Source organism: Trachurus japonicus, chromosome 9 (genome assembly GCF_045865225.1).
Source record: "Trachurus japonicus isolate A0001 chromosome 9, Traja_1.0".
Taxonomy (NCBI): domain Eukaryota; kingdom Metazoa; phylum Chordata; class Actinopteri; order Carangiformes; family Carangidae; genus Trachurus; species Trachurus japonicus.
The window spans coordinates 6452413-6472012 of NC_140915.1; the positions used below are offsets into that span (position 1 = coordinate 6452413).

At 39.7% G+C, this 19600-nt stretch overlaps 1 protein-coding gene across 1 annotated transcript in view; it reads left to right on the top strand.

Moving 5' to 3' along the window:
- Window positions 1–12896: 12896 nt before the first annotated feature.
- Window positions 12897–19600, top strand: part of prdm6 (PR domain containing 6) — a 130701-nt gene continuing 123997 nt past the window's right edge. Inside the window, exons 1-2 of the mRNA XM_085785795.1 lie at window positions 12897–13511; window positions 13623–13772. Of these exons, the coding sequence (XP_085641921.1) occupies window positions 12911–13511; window positions 13623–13772 (751 nt within the window). The 5' untranslated portion in view covers window positions 12897–12910. The remainder of the gene's footprint in view (window positions 13512–13622; window positions 13773–19600) is intronic.

The window sequence follows — 19600 nt, forward strand, 5'->3', positions numbered from 1 at the left end:
GGCTCTGCTCCGCCGTTCTAAAAATAGCTTGCACCGACAACTAAAGGTGACAAACCTACTGCTATGACTATAGGGATTATGGCAATGGGCCAATTTGCCAAAATGTTGACCTATCCCTTTAATGTGTTCCCTAATCCCCAGAAATTTGCGTTTGCTTTGTGTGTTTTCTTCATCTGCAGTGAGTTGAGCCTTCAGGGCCACCGTAGATCAAAGGTGAAAATAATACAACATGGTGATTGTGTAGAAAAAATTAAATAAATACTAGTAGTGGAATAAAAAGGAAAAAATAATGAGACTTTAAACTTCTTTTATGTAAATGATGTGATTGTTTCTAGGAAAATAATTTAAAATCGAACAACCTCAGAGGTTAAAGCAGAAGTAAGTGATATGTTTGTGTTAATATAAGTCTTAAATAGTTATATCTTCCGACAGCAATCACTTACATAGAGTGTTTGGTCTGAAACACGAGTCTGTCAGTCACTCTGCTCTGCTCTGAGCCCAGGAGAAAACTTTTCTCGTATCCTACAAGTTTTATCCAATGAGGAGAGAGAACGGCATAAAGGGGCAGTCCTCTCTGTGTGTGCAGCCAAGGGATGCGCCTGAATGTGGTGACGTAGGGACGAGGGCGGGGACTGCTAACTCCATCTGCTGACAAGAAGTTATGGTGCGTTCAAGGCAACTCGTAACTCGTGTTTTTCCGACCGTGAAGTCGTACCAGTTCGATCTGGTGCGAGTTCACGGGTCAGAAGTTACGAGTGGCCGTTATAGTGACTTTCACAGGTAAAACAGGTCGGAAAAACACGAGTGGGTTGCCTGGAACGCTACAAAGTTGTAAGTCGTGATGTGAAGCTGTAATTTACGGTTTCAAAAGCCTGCCTGGAACGCAGCATTAGCCAATACGACCGGATCGCTTACTTCTGCTTTAATTAACCAGCTTTAAATGCAAAACAAAGCTAAAGAAGTTGCGGAATCAGCCTTTAATGACTTAAACACTGGAAGGATTTAATGTGTAAATATTAAAGATGATATAAAACAATAATAAAGCAGCTGTTTTCTATTGGAAACTGGTAGAAAAAAAAAAGATCCTGTAGCTCTGAGGATTTAAAAATTTTCATCGTGATTGACGAACAAATACATTTACCAACACACACACACACAAACACACAGATCAATAATCAGCTGCAGCAGCTACAGTTTTTAAAAAATAAACAGAGAGCTAATGAAGTGTGTGTGTGTGTGTGTGTGTCCATGTGTGTGTGTGTTTGTGTGTGTTACAGCACTTTAAACACTTTACTGCAGCTTTGGCTTCAGCTGCAGGAAATAAAGCTGAAAAAGAGAATAAAGTCCCTGATGAATACGTGTCTATAGAGATGAATTATAATAGTCAGCCTGCTGTGACCTTAACACACACCACACACACACACACGCCCCACACACACACACACACACACGCGCGCGCGGTTATCGGCCTCCTGTCAACGCGGCCCGTCCATTCGTCTTTTCTTTCCGCCGTCCGCTGAATTAATTAAGCAGAAATGTAAACGTTTTAATTGAATGTCAGAGCGAGACCCGAACAACACGCTGCTATGTAAATGAAAGTGACACCGATTTAAAGCTGTATATTTATATATACCAAGGTTACAGGAGGGCTCAGTGTGTGTATGTGTGTGTTTGTGTGTGTGTGTGTGTGTGTGTGTAAACGTTTTAATTGAATTACCGTCAGCTGTGTGCTAACTAACCCTCATGGATTTAAACCTCATTTATCGCAGCGTGGAAATGAACTCTTTAAACCTCCTTAAATTTCACTTTAAGGTCCCAGCGCTGGTTTATGACCAATTAAAAAGCTGAATACAAACAATTGTAACGCCTATACAGTAGCCTATATGAAGTGAAGTTTGGCTTCTCCGTCTTGCCGTAGTTAAAGGGGATACAGTAGGCTGTGATGCGTTCAAAGACCTTTGAAGTCCCATTGGAAAAACATATTTTCTGACTTTGGCAGGTGGGTCCGTCATGGTGCCACATTTTCCCAAGATTCATTGCAGTTTGGTGATGATATGATTGGGCAGTACTAAAGCCTTGGGTCTTGGTGTTTTGGTCTGGATCAGTCTACGGCTCGTCCTCTTTAACTGTTGCCGTGGCTACGCTTTAGTCCACAGGTTAGGCTACAACTTTATATTGAATGCACTGTTTGTATCCAGTGTTTTCATTTTGCAACACCTAGGCCAACTTTTGTTACTTTGTCCTAGTTTGGGTTCAGTTTAGGAAAAGATTTTGGCTTAACTTCCTTTACATTGGACGATCTTTGTCGTCACGGTTACAGCAGTAGCTAACAGCTGTTTCCACGTGGGAATCGAACACTGTTTCAAGTTCATCCGTCCCGTCGACGTCCACCTGACCTGGTCTTTGTCTCTTTACATGACGTCACTTCTGCAGCAGTCATAATCACTATGACGCCCTACTGTAGCTACATGCTGCCTAGCGACCAAAGCTAGCGACAGGTCTTAACGCTAGGCTACATGCTAACGCACTAAACGCTAACATGCCGATGTTTAGCTACAAGAAAATCCTCAGTCTGACAGGAAATTGGTCCTAAACGGATAAAGTCAATGGACACTTTTTTCTAGCTACATGCTGCCTAGCGACCAAAGCTAGCGACATGTCGTAACGCTACATGCTAACGCGCTAAACGCTAACATGCAGATGTTTAGCTACAAGAAAATCCTCAGTCTGACAGGAAATTGGTCCTAAACGGATAAAGTCAATGGACACTTTTTTCTAGCTACATGCTGCCTAGCGACCAAAGCTAGCGACATGTCGTAACGCTACATGCTAACATGCTAAACGCTAACATGCCGATGTTTAGCTACAAGAAAATTCTCAGTCTGACAGGAAATTGGTCCTAAACGGATAAAGTCAATGGACACTTTTTTCTAGCTACATGCTGCCTAGCGACCAAAGCTAGCGACATGTCGTAACGCTACATGCTAACGCGCTAAACGCTAACATGCAGATGTTTAGCTACAAGAAAATCCTCAGTCTGACAGGAAATTGCTCCTAAACGGATAAAGTCAATGGACACTTTTTTCTAGCTACATGCTGCCTAGCGACCAAAGCTAGCGACATGTCGTAACGCTACATGCTAACGCGCTAAACGCTAACATGCAGATGTTTAGCTACAAGAAAATCCTCAGTCTGGCAGGAAATTGGTCCTAAACGGATAAAGTTAATGGACACTTTTTTCTAGCTACATGCTGCCTAGCGACCAAAGCTAGCGACATGTCGTAACGCTACATACTAACGCGCTAAACGCTAACATGCCGATGTTTAGCTACAAGAAAATCCTCAGTCTGGCAGGAAATTGGTCCTAAACGGACAAAGTCAATGGACACTTTTTTCTCTTTCTGATGTTTTTCGCTGAGTGTTGTTAACGGGCCGGTCCGACCAGAACAACCCAGTGGGACGCGCTGGTTCAGGATGAAATTAGCTATATAGCCTAGCGTAAAAAGTTTGGGCCGTTTCGAGTCCGGGCAACATCTGCTTGTCCAGTCCGGTTGGATTTTAATTTTCAGAGCTCTAGAAATCAAAACATCTTGTGACTGATCTGCGACTTGTTCATTGTTTTGACTCTTTCATTCAAGCATTTCGCAAGTGAAGGAACGTCGCTACGCATTTTACATCGACACGAATGGACAACAACAGACAACATTCAGTTTCACCGTTTACAGGATGTTGTTTTCATTTATTTAGGTTAAAGAAAAGGTTTATTCCACCTCTCTTGGGCTTGTTTATCCTGATTGAGCTGTTTATGTGGAGCATTTTCATTCAGTTTGAACGTCTAAACTGATTCTAATCAGAATATCTGGCTCCATGTAAACCCAGCTAGTATTGGATGAATTAGTATATTTAATGTAGGCTACTGTAACAAACGGCAACAATTTTTCCTTTAGAAAACACGTTGTTAAAAAGGTTAAATACGCTGAAATGTGGCAGAAAAAGAGGCCAAAACTTTTAAAGTGCTAGCTAAATAGGCTAAATATGTTAAATACCTAGACATTAAAGGGATAGTAGCATTTTTTGTGGGGTTGTATGATCTACAAATAGCCCCTAAGTACTTTAATTGCAGTAGAAGACTCTCTGCACTCCTCCCGTTAGCAACGCCAGCCCATAATAGCCCTGCCCAAAGATTTACAACATACATTGTTGTGAATGGACCCAAAGAAACGGCCTATTTTCGTGGCCTAAAAGAGGTTTTACGTGAAAAAAATTACACAGTTCCATTGTTCGCTATAATACAATTTTTTCCAGCCCTTCAAAGGGGCTATTTGTAGATAATACAACCCCACTTTTAAAAAAATGCTACTATCCCTTTAAAGTGTCAAACTGAACATTTGAAATAAAATAAAATCTTTGTCTCTGTGTTCATTTTTATTTATATTGATGCGTCCTCCCTCTCATCCATGACGTCCACCGTGTCTTTCATGTCTTTATGGTCATTAGTATTTTACTTGTGACCTGAGCTCAGTCTGGTCCTGTTCCTTTTCCTCCTCAGGTGAGCGGCGGTCCGGGGTTGAATCCCTCCGTGTTGCTGCCGACAGAAGCTCTGCTCTGTTCTCACATGCAGGAATTCACCGCTTTGCTAAATGAACTCTTGTTAATATTGTGTTTTTTCTTTTCCTGCAGCCGTCTAAATAATTAGCTTTTGTTGTAGAAAATGATGAATTTGGGCAGTTAATTTATTGATCGTCCGGCTCCTCCGATGTGCTTTGCTTTAGAAAGCCATTAATCAATGGATGAAAACACCTAATTCTCCTCCTGCTCTGCCTCTCTCTCTCTTTTTTTTATTTTTTTTTTATTTCCCCTCAGTCTGGAGCTGAAGATCGCTGCAGCCACACAGTCCACCACAACTGATGATGATGAAGAAGGGGGAAATAACAGTTTATGTAAATATAAACGAGCATTAATGATCAAATTTAATCCGTTCAATCGAAAAAACAAACATTAAAAGGTGCTCAAGTCACTTTTTATGTTAAAACACATACATCTCAGCATCAACATAAATTATGAGGAGTTCACGTGATGTAAATTAAAATATGGTCATTCTTTTCAAAAGTAAATGATATTAAAACACAGATGATTTCACAGTGTCTCAAGTCACGAAAAGAAGTGAAATCAAATCAGTGTGTCAGAATTTAAAACCTGTGTGTTGTCCTAAAGCAGCGTTAAAAGACTTCAAACGACGGCCCTGTGTTCCCATTGGTTCAGACACTGTGTTGGTCCAGACTGAAATTCTTGAAGCAGGAAGTTTATTATGTTAATGTTGGAAAGAAAAAGTTAATTTATCATCACTGAACAGAAAAACAATTAAGATAAATTCCCTCTTGTTTCCTCCTGCAGCTTCGACCTCCACCAGGTCCACAGCACACAATCACACACAATGAAATCACACCAAGTGAAACACTTTCATTTGATATCATATCATAATATAATGCTACAAAAATTCAGATTATGATGGGTTAGACGATCACACAAACACAACGTCTGTTTAAAAACTACAAGTTTGATCCTAAAGTCACTAAGAACTGATTACTCAGAAACAAAAGACATTAAACGTCTAATACAGATGTTAAACAGGTTAAAGTGCAACTATAACAGCTAAACAGGCCAAAACAGCTAAGATAGATAGATAGAAAACTTTATTATTCCGCCAAGTAAAAAAAAATGGCTTAAAAGTCAAAAACAGATATAAAACAGGTATAAAAAAAGAAAGAAAAAAAAGTTAAAACAGCAAACAAACACAACAGGCTAAAACAGCTGTAGAAAAATGGGATAAAATGGGTAAAAAGACTCTGTTTGAAAGCATAATTTAATCCATGAGTAAGAACTGATTCCCGGAAAAAAGAGAGACATAAAATAACTAAAGCAGAAGTTAAGCAGGTTTAAGTGCAGCTAAAACAGCTAAGATAGATAGATAGAAAACTTTATTGTCCCGCCAAGGCCAAAAAAAAAAAGGGCTAAAAAGTCACAAACAGATACAAAAGCTAAAACGGGTTAAAAAGAAAGAAAAAAAAGTTAAAACAGCAAACAAACAAACACAACTGGCTAAAACAGCTGTAGAAAAATTGGTAAAAACAGGTTAAAAAGACTGTTTGAAAGAAATTACTTACGAGTAAGAACTGATTCCCGGAAAAAATGACATAAAATAACTAAAACAGAAGTAAAGCAGCTAAAACAGCTAAGATAGATAGATAGAAAACTTTATTGTTCCGCCAAGGCAAAAGGGAAAAAAAGGCTAAAAAGTCAAAAACAGATACAAAAGCTAAAACGGATTTTTTTTTTTTTTTTTTTTAAGAAAAAAAGTTAAAACAGCAAACAAACACAACAGGCTAAAACAGCTGTAGAAAATTTGGTAAAAACAGGTTAAAAAGACTGTTTGAAAGAAATTACTTACGTAAGAACTGATTCCCAGAAAAAAAAGGACATAAAATAACTAAAACAGAAGTTAAGCAGGTTTAAGTTCAGCTAAAACAACTAGGCTAAGATAGATAGATAGAAAACGTTATTGTCCCGCCAAGGCAAAAACAAAAAAAAAGGCTAAAAAGTCAAAAACAGATCCAAAAGCTAAAACAGGTATTAAAAAAAAGAAAGAAAAAAAGTTAAAACAGCAAACAAACAAACACAACAGGCTTAAACAGCTGTAGAGACATTGGTAAAACTGGTAAAAAAAAAATAAAAAAAAGACTCTGTTTGAAAGTAATGACTTTAATCTAGAGTAAGAACTGATTCCCAGAAAAAACCCCACATAAAATAACTAAAACAAAAGTTAAGCAGGTTTAAGTGCAGCTAAAACAGCTAAAAAAGGCCAAAACGGCTAAAAAGGCTAACACAACAGTAAAACACTTATCCAACCAAATGCAGCAAACTATATCTGTGACCATAAACAGAAATGTCTCTTTAAAGCTACAAAAACTGATTCACCAAGACAAAACAAAACAAAAAAAAACATAAAATGACTGAAACAAAGTTCAAGTGCTAAAAACGCTAAAAATCTGTTTTAGTCTGAGATCACCTACTGGAGGAGCTGGGATTCGAACCTGCGACCCCCGCAGCTGCCGTCGGCCCCTGCGCCACTGGGCCCGGCGGGGCCCTCGTCCAATCAGACGGCCTGTTGTTGCTGCACATTCCTCTGCGCTGAAAAAGTCGCTTTAAGTCGACAAGAGTTCATTTTCAGACGCTTATGTTTGTGTTTTTGTTCGTTATCAATCCACCAGAGGTCCCGAGGATGACAAATGGGTCCTGTCAGGGCGACGCCAGTCATAACAACACACACACACACTTAGACACACACACACACACACACACACACTTAGACACACACACACACACACACACACACACACTTAGACACACACACACTCATGTTTTCAGGCATTTAGCTGATGTTCTTATCCACAGCAGCTCACAGTGACTGATGGACTGATGCACACACACATATTGTGTGCTTTACACGTGTGCAATGAGTGTGTGTGTGTGTGTGTGTGTGTGTGTGTGTGTGTGTGTGTCTTTGAGTCTGGGAGTGTGTGTGTGCGTGTCTAAGTGTGTGTGTGTGTGTGTGTGTGTGCGCAGCAGAGGGGGTGGGAAATCTTAGGGTCATGGATAACAAGTCAGACCCAGAAATACAATGAGCTTGGCTGTAATGTGTCTTATCAACACACACACACACACACAGGAGAAAGCAGGAGTTTGTGCTGAAGTTACAGCAGAACGACCAAAATAGTATACATGGATATACTAGGTAGACTACTACTACTACTACTACTACTACTAATAGGCTACTAGTAGGTGAGAGGAGCTGGAGTGTGGTTTCTTGATGGGTTGACACGTCTTTTCTTGCGTTCAACAAAGGGTTTATTTATTACAAAGAAAGAAAAAATACAGGTGTCCAGAAAAAGTGACTTAACCTCTAACATCAACGTTTACCTTTCCGTTCACATTATATCGGCCATTTTACTTTAGGCAAGAAAAGAACACACAAGAAGAAAGTAAGATAATACAGAACATAAAAGTAAAGAATTTCAAATATCCACCTTTTTCCGAACATCAAAAACAGAAGCCGGTTTTGCTCTTCTGGTGGAATTTTATGTTTACGTTTCCATGGTTTCGGTAGTCGCGGTAAATGCATGGATTTTTTTTTTTTCTCCAATGAAAATCTGTAAAATGCATGGATCATCCACACCAGCTTTTAACAATAGGCCTAGATATCACACAAATTGACATCCGTGTTAAAAGCCAGCGTTAGTAGATCCATGCGTTTACCGGCGCGACTATGACAACGACTGAAAACCATGGAAACGTAAACGTACAATTCCACCGGAAGTGCAAAACCGGCTTCTGGTTTTGACCATAGATGACGTTCGGAAACTTGTGGATAGGCTACTACAGTAAAACCTGGAACTGACTGGTTTCACTAGTTCCATTCAAGCAGCCTGTTGTCGTGGTTACAGTCGTTACCATAGTGGCACTTACAATTCTGTTCACATCACCGCGGTGATCAAAACACCCCAACAAACAGAAGCAGGAGGTTTGTTCGGTAAAGAAACGTTGCTAATGAATGAGGCTAATTAACCAGGTGAGCATCGTTAGCTTTGTTGGCTACAACAGCGTTAGCATCACAGCGCTAGGCTACTACGACCAGGCAGCTTTTAAGGGTCATTCCGCCAAAAGAGTGCCGTTTGCTCATTGTAACTCTTAAAAATTAAACTTCATTTTTCATTCCATTTCAGTATAGAATTTTTTAATATACACATTTACTCATTCAAAATGAGTACTGGTCAATCTCAGGCTACTTTATTTAATTTATTGCTGCTTTTATCATTGCATTTTTTAAGAAAAAGTAACAGCAATGAGGGTAACAGCAATGAGTTTTTAGCATAAAATCAGCAATTGTGTGAAATCTAGCCAATTTAGCATCTATACTAATAGCTTGAGCACACAGAGCACATTCTTAGGATTTAACTGAATATTTTACTTTTGATATCAACAAACACTGTCTAGAGATAATTTAGGTAACAGGAATGAGTGTTAAGAGTGACGGACCCTGACACAGCTACAATATCATTCAATTTCAGGAAAAATAAATTACAGAGTTTAATTTTGGTCTTCCCATGACTTTCAAAAGACCTAAATGATGTCACTTCCTGCTGAACATGTCACTGGTGGAATGGTCCAAAACTTTTAGAGTGTAGAATGTGTCCGGGTAACAGCACTGAGTGAAAACCTGGGGACGGGACTAAAATGTGAATTTTAACCAAAATATAATTAGGTTTTAATTTTAAAAATGTTATATAAGTGTAGATATAATATAAAGTCACACTAATATGCAAAAAAATGAGATTTTAGAAGGATTTTATTCATAATGCATTGTGGTAAACTATAGCGTTTGGCTCTGGGGACATGCAACAAAGGCTATGTTTCAGTGCTTTGAAAGCCTTTTTATAGTAATTAAAAATTATACATCTTTAATTTCTACAGTGATTCATGTGTATGGTGCTTTGTTTATTAATTAAATGCAATTTATATTATATTATTACATGTTTTTATACATTTAATATGCTGGGGACAGAAATGGCACTCTTTTGGTGGAATCGCCCTTAATTGAAATATTTCTGAGTTTGTATCTTTGCGTTTTTATCCAAGTGAGACGTCAAACATCAGTTCATCGTACAGAATAACTGTGACTTTTCAGATGTGTCCATCGTTTCCTGGGCGACGGACGGACGACCCAGCAGATGAATCCAACGGTCCAACGTAGCTACAGGCTATCCCAAGACGCATTAGCTACACGTTGGCGATGAAGGCAAACAGCGCAGAAAGAGAGTAGGCTAGCGGCTTTAAAATGTAAGTAAGCTGTAACAGTTTAACACAAATTTGGTGGGTAAAGAAACGTGTTTCAATGTCGCTTTTCCCACACTGACCAATCAGAATCAAGAAGGGGCGGGACATAGGACTACGTTACCGACAACAACACAACTGGAGACGTGGCTCAGTTTATATCATGACCAACGCTTGTATTAAAGGTAGCCGAAAGTTGCCGCTAATGCTAATTGTCTATTTCTTGCACTCGTTGTGTTTAGACAAAGGAGGGACATGGAAGTGTCAAAGGACTCTTTTTGTAACCTAGCAACAGCAGCATTCTGACGAGGGAGAGAGAGAGAGAGAGCGCTGAGTGAGTGACAGAAAGGCTAATGCTAAGCTAACAGTCCAACATGTGAATCATGTGATACTGACGTTCTAATAAACCAAACAAACTCAACAGGAAGCTGTCTGCACAACTTCTAAAGTCAAGGAGAAGAACAACTAAAGGCCCCAGACTGGTCCCTCACTTTATTGTGTCCCCAGAAACACTTCCTGTTGTGTTGGGAGGTTTTTTGAAGTTGTTTCCTAAATTTTTTGACATGTTTGTGGGGTTTTTTTTGGTCTGTTTTTTCTTAAATTGCAGTGAATTGATCCCTCAGGGCCACCGTACGATCACTTCCTGTCTCCATGTCACCTGGCGTCTCCGCCCCCTTTAGGTCTGAATCTGAGATTAGCCTACTACAGATTATATAAAAACTCACACAGTCACTTAAAAATAATCTTGGCCGCCATTTTTTTTTTCATGAGCCACAAATCCGGAGGAAAATTAACTTAATTTACTATCGTTCGATTTATAGCCTACATGAAACTGTGGATTAAACTTTAAAATTCACAATCACTATAATTAAAACCAACACCTGGGTTGGTGTTAGGGGGCGGGGCTTAGAGAGCCAGGACCTGTTATAGTCTATAACTACACAGGATTTCCCAGCTTCTGTGACCTAAATCTGAGCAAAACTGTTACTATAGCAACTGCAGGTGTTGATAGAGAAAAGGTGCATGACAAACTTCTTCACTGCTTCATCACTTCAGCTTCTGTTGGTGAAAATGTGGAAAAAAGTTTCTTAAGGTTCTGGAGGAATTTAGCTACTGATTCTCATCTCTGAGAAATAAAAACAGATTGAACAAAAGAAAGAGAAGAAAAGGAAGATGAAGATGATGGAAGAAGCCTTTTCATTTCTGAGGTGGAGGGTCACGTGTCGGCCTGCGGCTCCGTCCATGTAAACATTTGTACTTAGTGTCAATAAAGATCATCTGAATTGAACTGAGCTGAGGAGAAACTGGAGGCAGTAGGCTTAAAAAAAAAAAAAAAAAAAAGGAGGGATGAAGGAGAGGAAGAGAAACCGAAAAAACGGGCTGAGGGCGGAGAGAGAGAAGGAGAGAGAAAGGGAGAAAAGAGAAGAAAGAGAGAGTTTGAGATGTTGTGGATGGAGGAGAAAGTGTAAAGAGAGAGTGGAGGGGAAATAATTAGAGGAGGGGAGAGAGACCATAGGAGATAACGGAGAGAGAGAGAGAGAGTGGGGAGGGGAGAGATAGAGAGAGAAGGAGGGAGAGAGAGAGGAAAGGAGAGAGAGAGAAGGGGCTCGTGCAGCAGCAGCCGTCGGTTAGCTGGTAGTTTTGGCTGCGGAGACTCGCAGGACGCAGCGCTCTGTCCCGGCTCCCGCGGAGGAGAGGGACCGACCTTCCACACTGACAGACAGACAGCAGTAAGCCTCCTCTCCTCCTCTCCTCCTTCCTCCTCTTCGCTTCTACTACTTTCACATTAGAAAACAAAAAGAAAGAGAGAATGAGAGGGAAGAGAGAGCCCTTCATCCTCATCCTCATCCTCCGGCTGTAGGGGCTGCTCTCCTCCTCTCTCTACCCGCTCAGCGCTGCCTCCTGCTCGGCCGCGGATCAGTCGCAAGAGCCGCTGGACCTCGGACTCATCCAGCCGGACTTTATTATTGTGTCTTCATTTATCTATTTATTTATTCTGGTGAAACTTTTCTTCTCTTTTTTTCTTCTCCTTCTTCTTTTACTTTTACTTCCTGGACGGTCCCATTTTTTGTTCTTTTGGCTTTTCAAACTGTGCGCGCTTTTTTGTGTTAATTTTGGAGCTTTTGTTTTGTTTTGTTTTGGTTTGGTTTGGTTTTTGCGCTCCTGCGTGAAAGACAAACAAGAGAAAACCAAAAAAATAAATGAAAAAATCCGCGTTTATAGCGATGAGACTGAAGCGGGGAGAGGAGCGCAGCGCAGCGGGGCCGAGGCGGAGGGTCACCGGGCTGAGGTCCGGTCACACTCCGCCTCTTCCCCGGCTCACACACAGTTTAGTCTCTATAGAGTAAAAAAAGAAAAGAAAAGAAAAGATAAAAATCACTTTAATATATGAGAATAAAATAGACGATGAAGCTGAAAAGAGATTTTAAAAAAAAGATGCGTTCACGTCTCTGCATGTGAATCCTTTATTTTTTATTTATTCTAAGGTTAATTTATCCATTGAACCAGAGGAGAGATCTTACACTTATTGAACTGATTAAAACAGGAAAAAGCATTAAAATCTCTTCACCTTCAAATGTTGATGTAGAAAATCTGTATTTTCTATTTTGTGTTCTGAGACTCTGAGCTCCTTCACCTTCACCTGATCTCTGACCCGACGCTTTGAAAGGAAAGAAATCAAAGAAAGAAAGAAAAGAAAAGAAAAGAAAAGATGGAAATTATTATTATTATTATTATTATTATTATTATTATTATTGTCAATAATAATATTTTAGGTTTAATGTTTGATTTCAAACTCTGGCTCCTCCTCAGATCTCACTTCACGCCTGTACATGCGACTGAATTTGCAGCTCCAGAACTGTTATAAATGTGAATCTGAACTGTGTGTTTGAATGTTTTTAATAATAATCTGCTTTAGGATAAAACAGAAACACCTGCAGATGTTTTGTTTTAATGGTTGACCACCTGTCTCTCTGTCTCTCTCTCCCCCTCCTCTCCTCAGTCCCGTCGGCCCGTTGGCGTGATGCTGAAGCCGGGCGACCCGAGCGGCTCGGCCTTCCTGAAGGTGGACCCGTCCTACCTGCAGCACTGGCAGCAGCTCTTCCCTCAGGCGCCGCTCAAAGCTCCTCCTCCTCCTCCTCCTCCTCCTCCTTCTCTTCCTCCTCTTCCTCCGCCGCCGCCACATGAACGCCTCTCCATCTCCTCCATCCCCATCGTCATGGACAACCTGCGCCCGTCCCGTCTGCACAGCCACCTCCTGGCCTCCTCCTCTTCACACTGCACCTCCTCTTCCTCCTCCTTGTCTTCGTCTACAACAGCAGCAGCTCTAACGCCGTCATCGTCTTCTTCCTCCTCCTCTTCTTCCTCCATCGCCGGCCTGTCCCAGCTGCCCGTTCCCCAGCAGATCGCGCTCTTCGGGCAAGCGTTGGCCCCGGTGTGCGTCGGGCCCGGAGCAGGAGCAGGAGGAGCAGGAGGAGCAGGAGGAGGAGCAGGAGGAGGAGATCTGGTGGTGGCGATGCCTCCAGAGAACCAGCAGCAGCAGCACGGTCACAACAACCTCCTCCTGCATCATCACGCCAAAGAGCTGCAGAGCTGTGGACTGGTGTCGTCCAGCGTGAAGAGCAGCGGAGGAGGAGGAGGAGAAAGAGGAGAAAGAGGAGAAAGAGGAGAAAGAGGAGGAGAAAGAGGAGGAGAAAGAGGAGAAAGAGGAGGAGGAGGAGGAGGAGAAAGAGGAGAAAGAGGAGGAGGAGGAGGAGAGGAAGGAGGAGGGAAGGGAGCGAGCTGCAGGTTGAAGCTGACGTCGGAGGAGCTGGACTACTACCTGTACGGTCAGCAGAGGATGGAGATCATCCCCCTTAGCAACCACACGGCCGAGAGTAGCAACCGTACGTACACACACACACACACACACACACACACACACACACACCTGTCACACACACGCACACACACACGTGCGCGTTGACTCCATCAGGATGTGTTCATGTTTCTCACCTGGACCGACGACGCTCCTTTTTCCTACGCCCGTGTCGACACCTTGAACGCCTCGTGGTGCTGTTCAAGGGTCAGAGGTCAAGAGAGAGTGTGTGTGTGTGTGTGTGTGTGTGTGTGTGTGTTGGCTAATCGTCTGATCATCAATAATTAATTCACATTAGTTGAATATTTGTTATTGATTCTTATTTTTCTTAAACTTTATTCTGTTTAGAGTTGAAAACAGTTCTGTAAAATTATTTCTGTAAAACTTTTATTTTATCATTTCAGTTTTTATATTTAATTTCTCTGTGATTATTAATATTAATATTATTATATTACATTATTATTATATCCAAAATTAACTTACAACCTGAACTATTTCATTTATATAGCCTAAATTTATTCTAAACCAGTGTCGCTCCTGCAGCTTAATATTAAAATCAGTGATGAGATGAATAAAAGTGAATTATTTTCACTGTAAAATATTTTTAAATCTATGTTTTTTAAATCAGTTTTAAATATTTTATACATTTAATGAGTAAAAACTGATGAGATAAGTTGAATAACTTCTTCTTGTGAAGGTGTTTTAACTGACGCTGTGTGACGTAACAGCTCTGTGTGACACGAGGTCAGAGGTCAGAGGTCAGCAGCACCTCGCTGTGACGTCACAGAGACTTCACCCGGTCATGATGAATCACTAAAGAAAAGAAAAACAAACTCTGATCAGCCTCATCGATTCACTTCACATCAGTTTTTATTTCAGGATTTTTTTTAATTTTTGTTAAAAAAAATTCAAACCGAAGCTGAAAATTTAACTTTTTGTTCAGAAAAATGTTTTAAATAAAGTTTAAATTAAATGAATGAATGTTTAGTTTTTACTTCTGTTCATTAGATGATTTTCTTCTCTTTTGTTCCGCGTGAATTCAAACTGCGTCACATCAACTTTGATGTCCAGTGTGTGTGTGTGTGTGTGTGTGATATTGACAGAGCGATGTCATGCGTAAAACACACACTCACACACACACTCCGCCGCGGCCCGCTGCTCTCTCCATGTGTGTGTGTGTGTGTGTGTGTGTGTGTGTGTGTGTGTGTGTGTGTGTGTGTGTCCGTCTCGCTCTCTCCGTTTCCCGCTGCGCTCGCGGGCCCCGCTCCGCTCCTTGGTCTCGCGCCGACAGTCTGACTTCAACCTGCTGGTTAACGGGTCTGCACGAGACCGAAGAGGTTGATTAAACCGCTCGGATAACAGGCTGATAGTTCATTATGTAGAATAATAATAATAATAATAATAATAATATGTAATCATGTTTATGTTATTAAATCACTATTCATTTATTGTTTTGTTTTTGTTGGTGTTTAATTGTAATAAGTGTGAAGTGATTATTGATTATAGGCTGATAGATGGAAGTGTTTGATTCTGAGCTCTGATCACTGAGCCGATATCTGATCATTGATTTACCTACACACGGCTTTTACTATAGTAATATTTCTGTAGTTTTTATTATTATATATATATAAATATAATACACGCGGTACTAGCTCTATATACCTGCTGTTTGTGACGTCAGAGTTTCTCCCGGTCAGAGCGGGTGACAGACAGGTGACCCGACATCTGCAACTTCAGAGAGTTCATCATCATCTCCTGTGTGTGTGTGTGTGTGTGTGTGTGTGTGTGTGTGTGTGTGTGTGTGTGTGTGTGTGTGTGTGTGTGTGTGTGTGTGTGTGTGTGATAAAACGGACCATCAGCAGTAATCTGCGTCGATACGCGCCGGCAGCGCCGATGAGGGATGGAGGGACAAGCAGGAATTAATTGCCGTATATAGTTTTGTGTTTGTGGAGAGAGAGAGAGAAAAGAGAGAGAGAGAGAGAGAGAGAAGAGAGAGAGAGAGAGAGAGAGAGAGAGAGAGAGAGAGAGAGAGAGAGGAGGAGGGGATCGATCCTCCGGCCACCGGCTCGCTATTTATCATCCCAACACGGCCGTATTGAGGTCTCTGGGGTGTGTGTGTGTGTGTGTGTGTGTGTGTGTGTGTGTGGTGGGGGTGTAGATAAAGCAGTCAGACACACACACACACACACACACACACACATATGTCACCGTCTGACCTCCATTATTAATTACACCAATAATAATAATAATAGTAATAATAATTTAAAAACATGTATTAATTAGGTCAGATTATGTTTATTATAATATTTATATTTATTTTATTTCTGTCGTTAAATATTAAAATATGTTTCAATATAAATCAACTTGATTGTTATTAATTTATTGATCTGGAGTTATAAATAAATAAAAACAGTTTTATATCGATAATGTTCAGATGTTTGTTAGTTTTTCTGTCAATTTATTTCTAATTCTAAAAACTAGTGAAAGTAGCTAAACAGTTAATTTAAAAATAATTTAATTTCAATAAAGTTTTTACTTTTAAATGACATCACTCAGTGCTACATTTCCCAGAATGCAGCAGGGAAATGTCTCCTCATCATTATCATCCTCATGATTATTACTGTTTGATCAAACTTTATTGACAAACTGAACAACGACACTAAAATAAAAACAGTTTTTTATGAATTAAACTTTACAGAGTTGGTTTTAAACGATGAACTGATGCTGAACACATGCAGACGATCAATAATAATCAAACTCAGAGCAAGTTGAAGAAAATCTAATTCAGCGACTGTTTTTTTTTTTTAAATCTCCATCTTCATGTTCGAAAAATACAAATCAAATCATTTCGAATAATAAACGTCTGTTTCCTTTGATTCAATCATCTACAGGAAGTTTGATCATAAACACAGTTTCAAACCACAAAGTTTAAATTTGAACAATAATAAATGATGATGATGATATTAACGATGTTCCAGCTGTAGAAAAGAGTTTGTTTAAAACATTTCTCAGACGTGTGGATCAAAGAAAAACAACTTGATTCAGTTTGATGTTGATTCTTTAGAGACGTTTCATTCTTACTCAATTAAAATCTAAAAGTTTTTTCTAAAAGTTAGGAAAAAAAACTAAAACAAACCGTTCACAAGTAGAGAAATAACAAATGAACCATAAAGACATAAAGACACAGGCGTCATGAATATGACATGAAGACGTTCAAACAGAAAATTCATCTAAAGAATAAAAAGCGGTGAGAAAAACAACAGCAGCTGGATGAAGCTCAGCTGGTAAAACTCCACTGCTGCGCTTTTAATGTGAAAGAGCAGGAAGTGATTCACTTGTTATTATTATTATTACAACAATAGGTCACATGTGAAGAGAAAGCTACAGACTGGACTCATTCATCACATTCAGACGTTCATTAAACCATTTCCTCATTATTAAAAACAAGTAACAAGTGCATTTTCCTTTTCTAAGTGTAAATCTGACTCAACTAATTCATCGAAAAGAAAAACTGCACTGTAAAAAACTGTAAAAACCATCTGAACCATCAGACTCTGAGCTTCATGTTTTGTCAAATCTAAAGAATAAAAAAGTCAAAACCTTATGTTTTATATCTGATAGAGACTAAAACTACATACAGAGAGACTAAACTTCTCTGTATGCTGTTACCAGCTGCAGGAAGTGATTCAACTGATTTAACTCAGTCAGTCAATTAAGTCAAGTCAAGTCAGCATTTATATTATATTATTGTATAGCACATTTATATTATTTTATAGCACATTGCTGCACATAGGAGGGTAAACAGTTCAATAAAACAACGGTAAGAAGAATAAGCAGCAATAAGAGGTTAATAAAACATCAGTAGCAAATAATAAAATAGATGTAAAAACAAAAATAAGACAGGGCAACAATTCAAATCAAACTCTTTGTGCTCCATGTTTGGTCTCCACCACCAGCAGCAGCAGATGTGTGCAGATGTTTGCAGCTGTTTCCTTCAGCCTCTCTCTTCTCTCCTCTCTCCTCTGAGTCGCGCTCAATCTGCCGTAAACTGAAAACGAGGAGCCAAAGGAGGTGAGAAGCTCCAGAGAGCTGTGGGTTTGGACAGGGAGACGTTGCTGCTGCTGCTGCTGTGTGGTCCGACTGCTCTGGAAACAAAGAGAGATGGTTCAGACGAGGAGAGCGTTCCATCGAGTCCAAACTGAGAGAAAAAGTAGAAACATGAACTTTAAAGACGACGTGGTTTTGTGTCGTTTTAATATTAAAGATTAAATGTGAATTCATCATCAGAAAAACACGTTTCACCTGTAAAACATGAAACGGTAAAAACACTCGAGCTGATTCAGATCATTTAAAAACATTTTAAACTTTTATTTCTCTTAATGTTCAAATAAAAACATTAAATATTATTCAGTGACACATTTTTACAGTAAAATCCATTAGAATAACAGAGTTAGTTTGAATTATTGTCCCACTCTTATTAAACAGAACTCAAATCACCTGTCCTTCAGTATGAGAATAACAACAGGCCATTAAACATGATAATGATAATTATATATTATATATTAATGTGATTTCTTAAAATAATGTCAGATATTTATTTTTACAGTGTTAATTTAAATTAAAAACAACCTGTTCAAATGTAAAAAATGTAAATACACAAAGACGTTTTAGTTTAATAAATTCACCATAAATAAAAAATAATGTAAATAAATACAATGATTCGTCTTTATCTGAACAATAATAACCATGGCAACAACTAATGTGTCTTTTTTTTTTTAATAATATAAACATCAGCTCTGACCTCTGACCTCTGACCTTTGACCTGTGAATGTTTTGCGGCGTCGGTGTTGCCACGACAACGAGTTTTGATCCACAGATAAAAAAAAAAAAAAATGTTGAATATGAAATTTTACACTCGATGTTCAGAAAAAAAACATAAGTTAAAGTTATATTAATTTAGATTAGTTATTCGTCTTCTCCTCCACAATAAGAGTCTCTGATATTTCACAATAAGAGCCTCTGATGTTGAGATGATGATGATGATAATATGAAATTTTACACTCGATGTTCAGAAAGAAACATAAATATAAAGTTATATTAATTTAGATGAGTTATATACAGATCGTCTCCTCCACAATAAAAGCCTCTCATCTTTCACAATAAGAGCCTCTGCTGTTTCACAATAAGAGCCTCTGATGCTCAGATGATGATGATGGTAGTTTATGGGTGAAAATGAGTTTCCATTCAGCTGTAACTCATTGATGTATTGATCGATCGGCCGTGCCGTCCGGCCGCTCTGAGTTCAGCCTCTCACATTTTTCCCATTTACTCGTCCGTGACGCCGCTTCACGTTTTTGTGGTTTATAAATGAGCGTAATCTGCTTTAATTAACTCCTATCCATCACGGTGTCATGGCGACCGGCGCTCTCTCTCCCTCTCACAAGACCAGAACAATTTTTTTTTTTAAGCTAAAGAAAAGAAAAGAAAAGAGAGCGCGGTCGGTCTTCCCGTTGGTCGGAGCGGAGCGGCTCGGCTCGGCTCTGTGGGAGTTTTCCGTGCTGATAATCATCTCTCATTATGTTGCTCCAGTCAATTAACATCCATTACTGTCAGACTGCATCTCTGAGTAAATGTTGACACTCGCTAATTCCCAGCAATACGCTGCTCGCCACATTTAACCCGGACAAACACGACACACACAGGAGCTTTCTCCTCTTTTGGACTTGGAACAAACTATTTCCTCCTCCTTTTTCTCCTTTTTCTCCTTTTTCTCCTTCACTTTCACCTCTTTACACAACCTGAAGAACCATCTCACCTCTCCTCCTCCTCCTCTGACTGCAGATAACAACAAACATT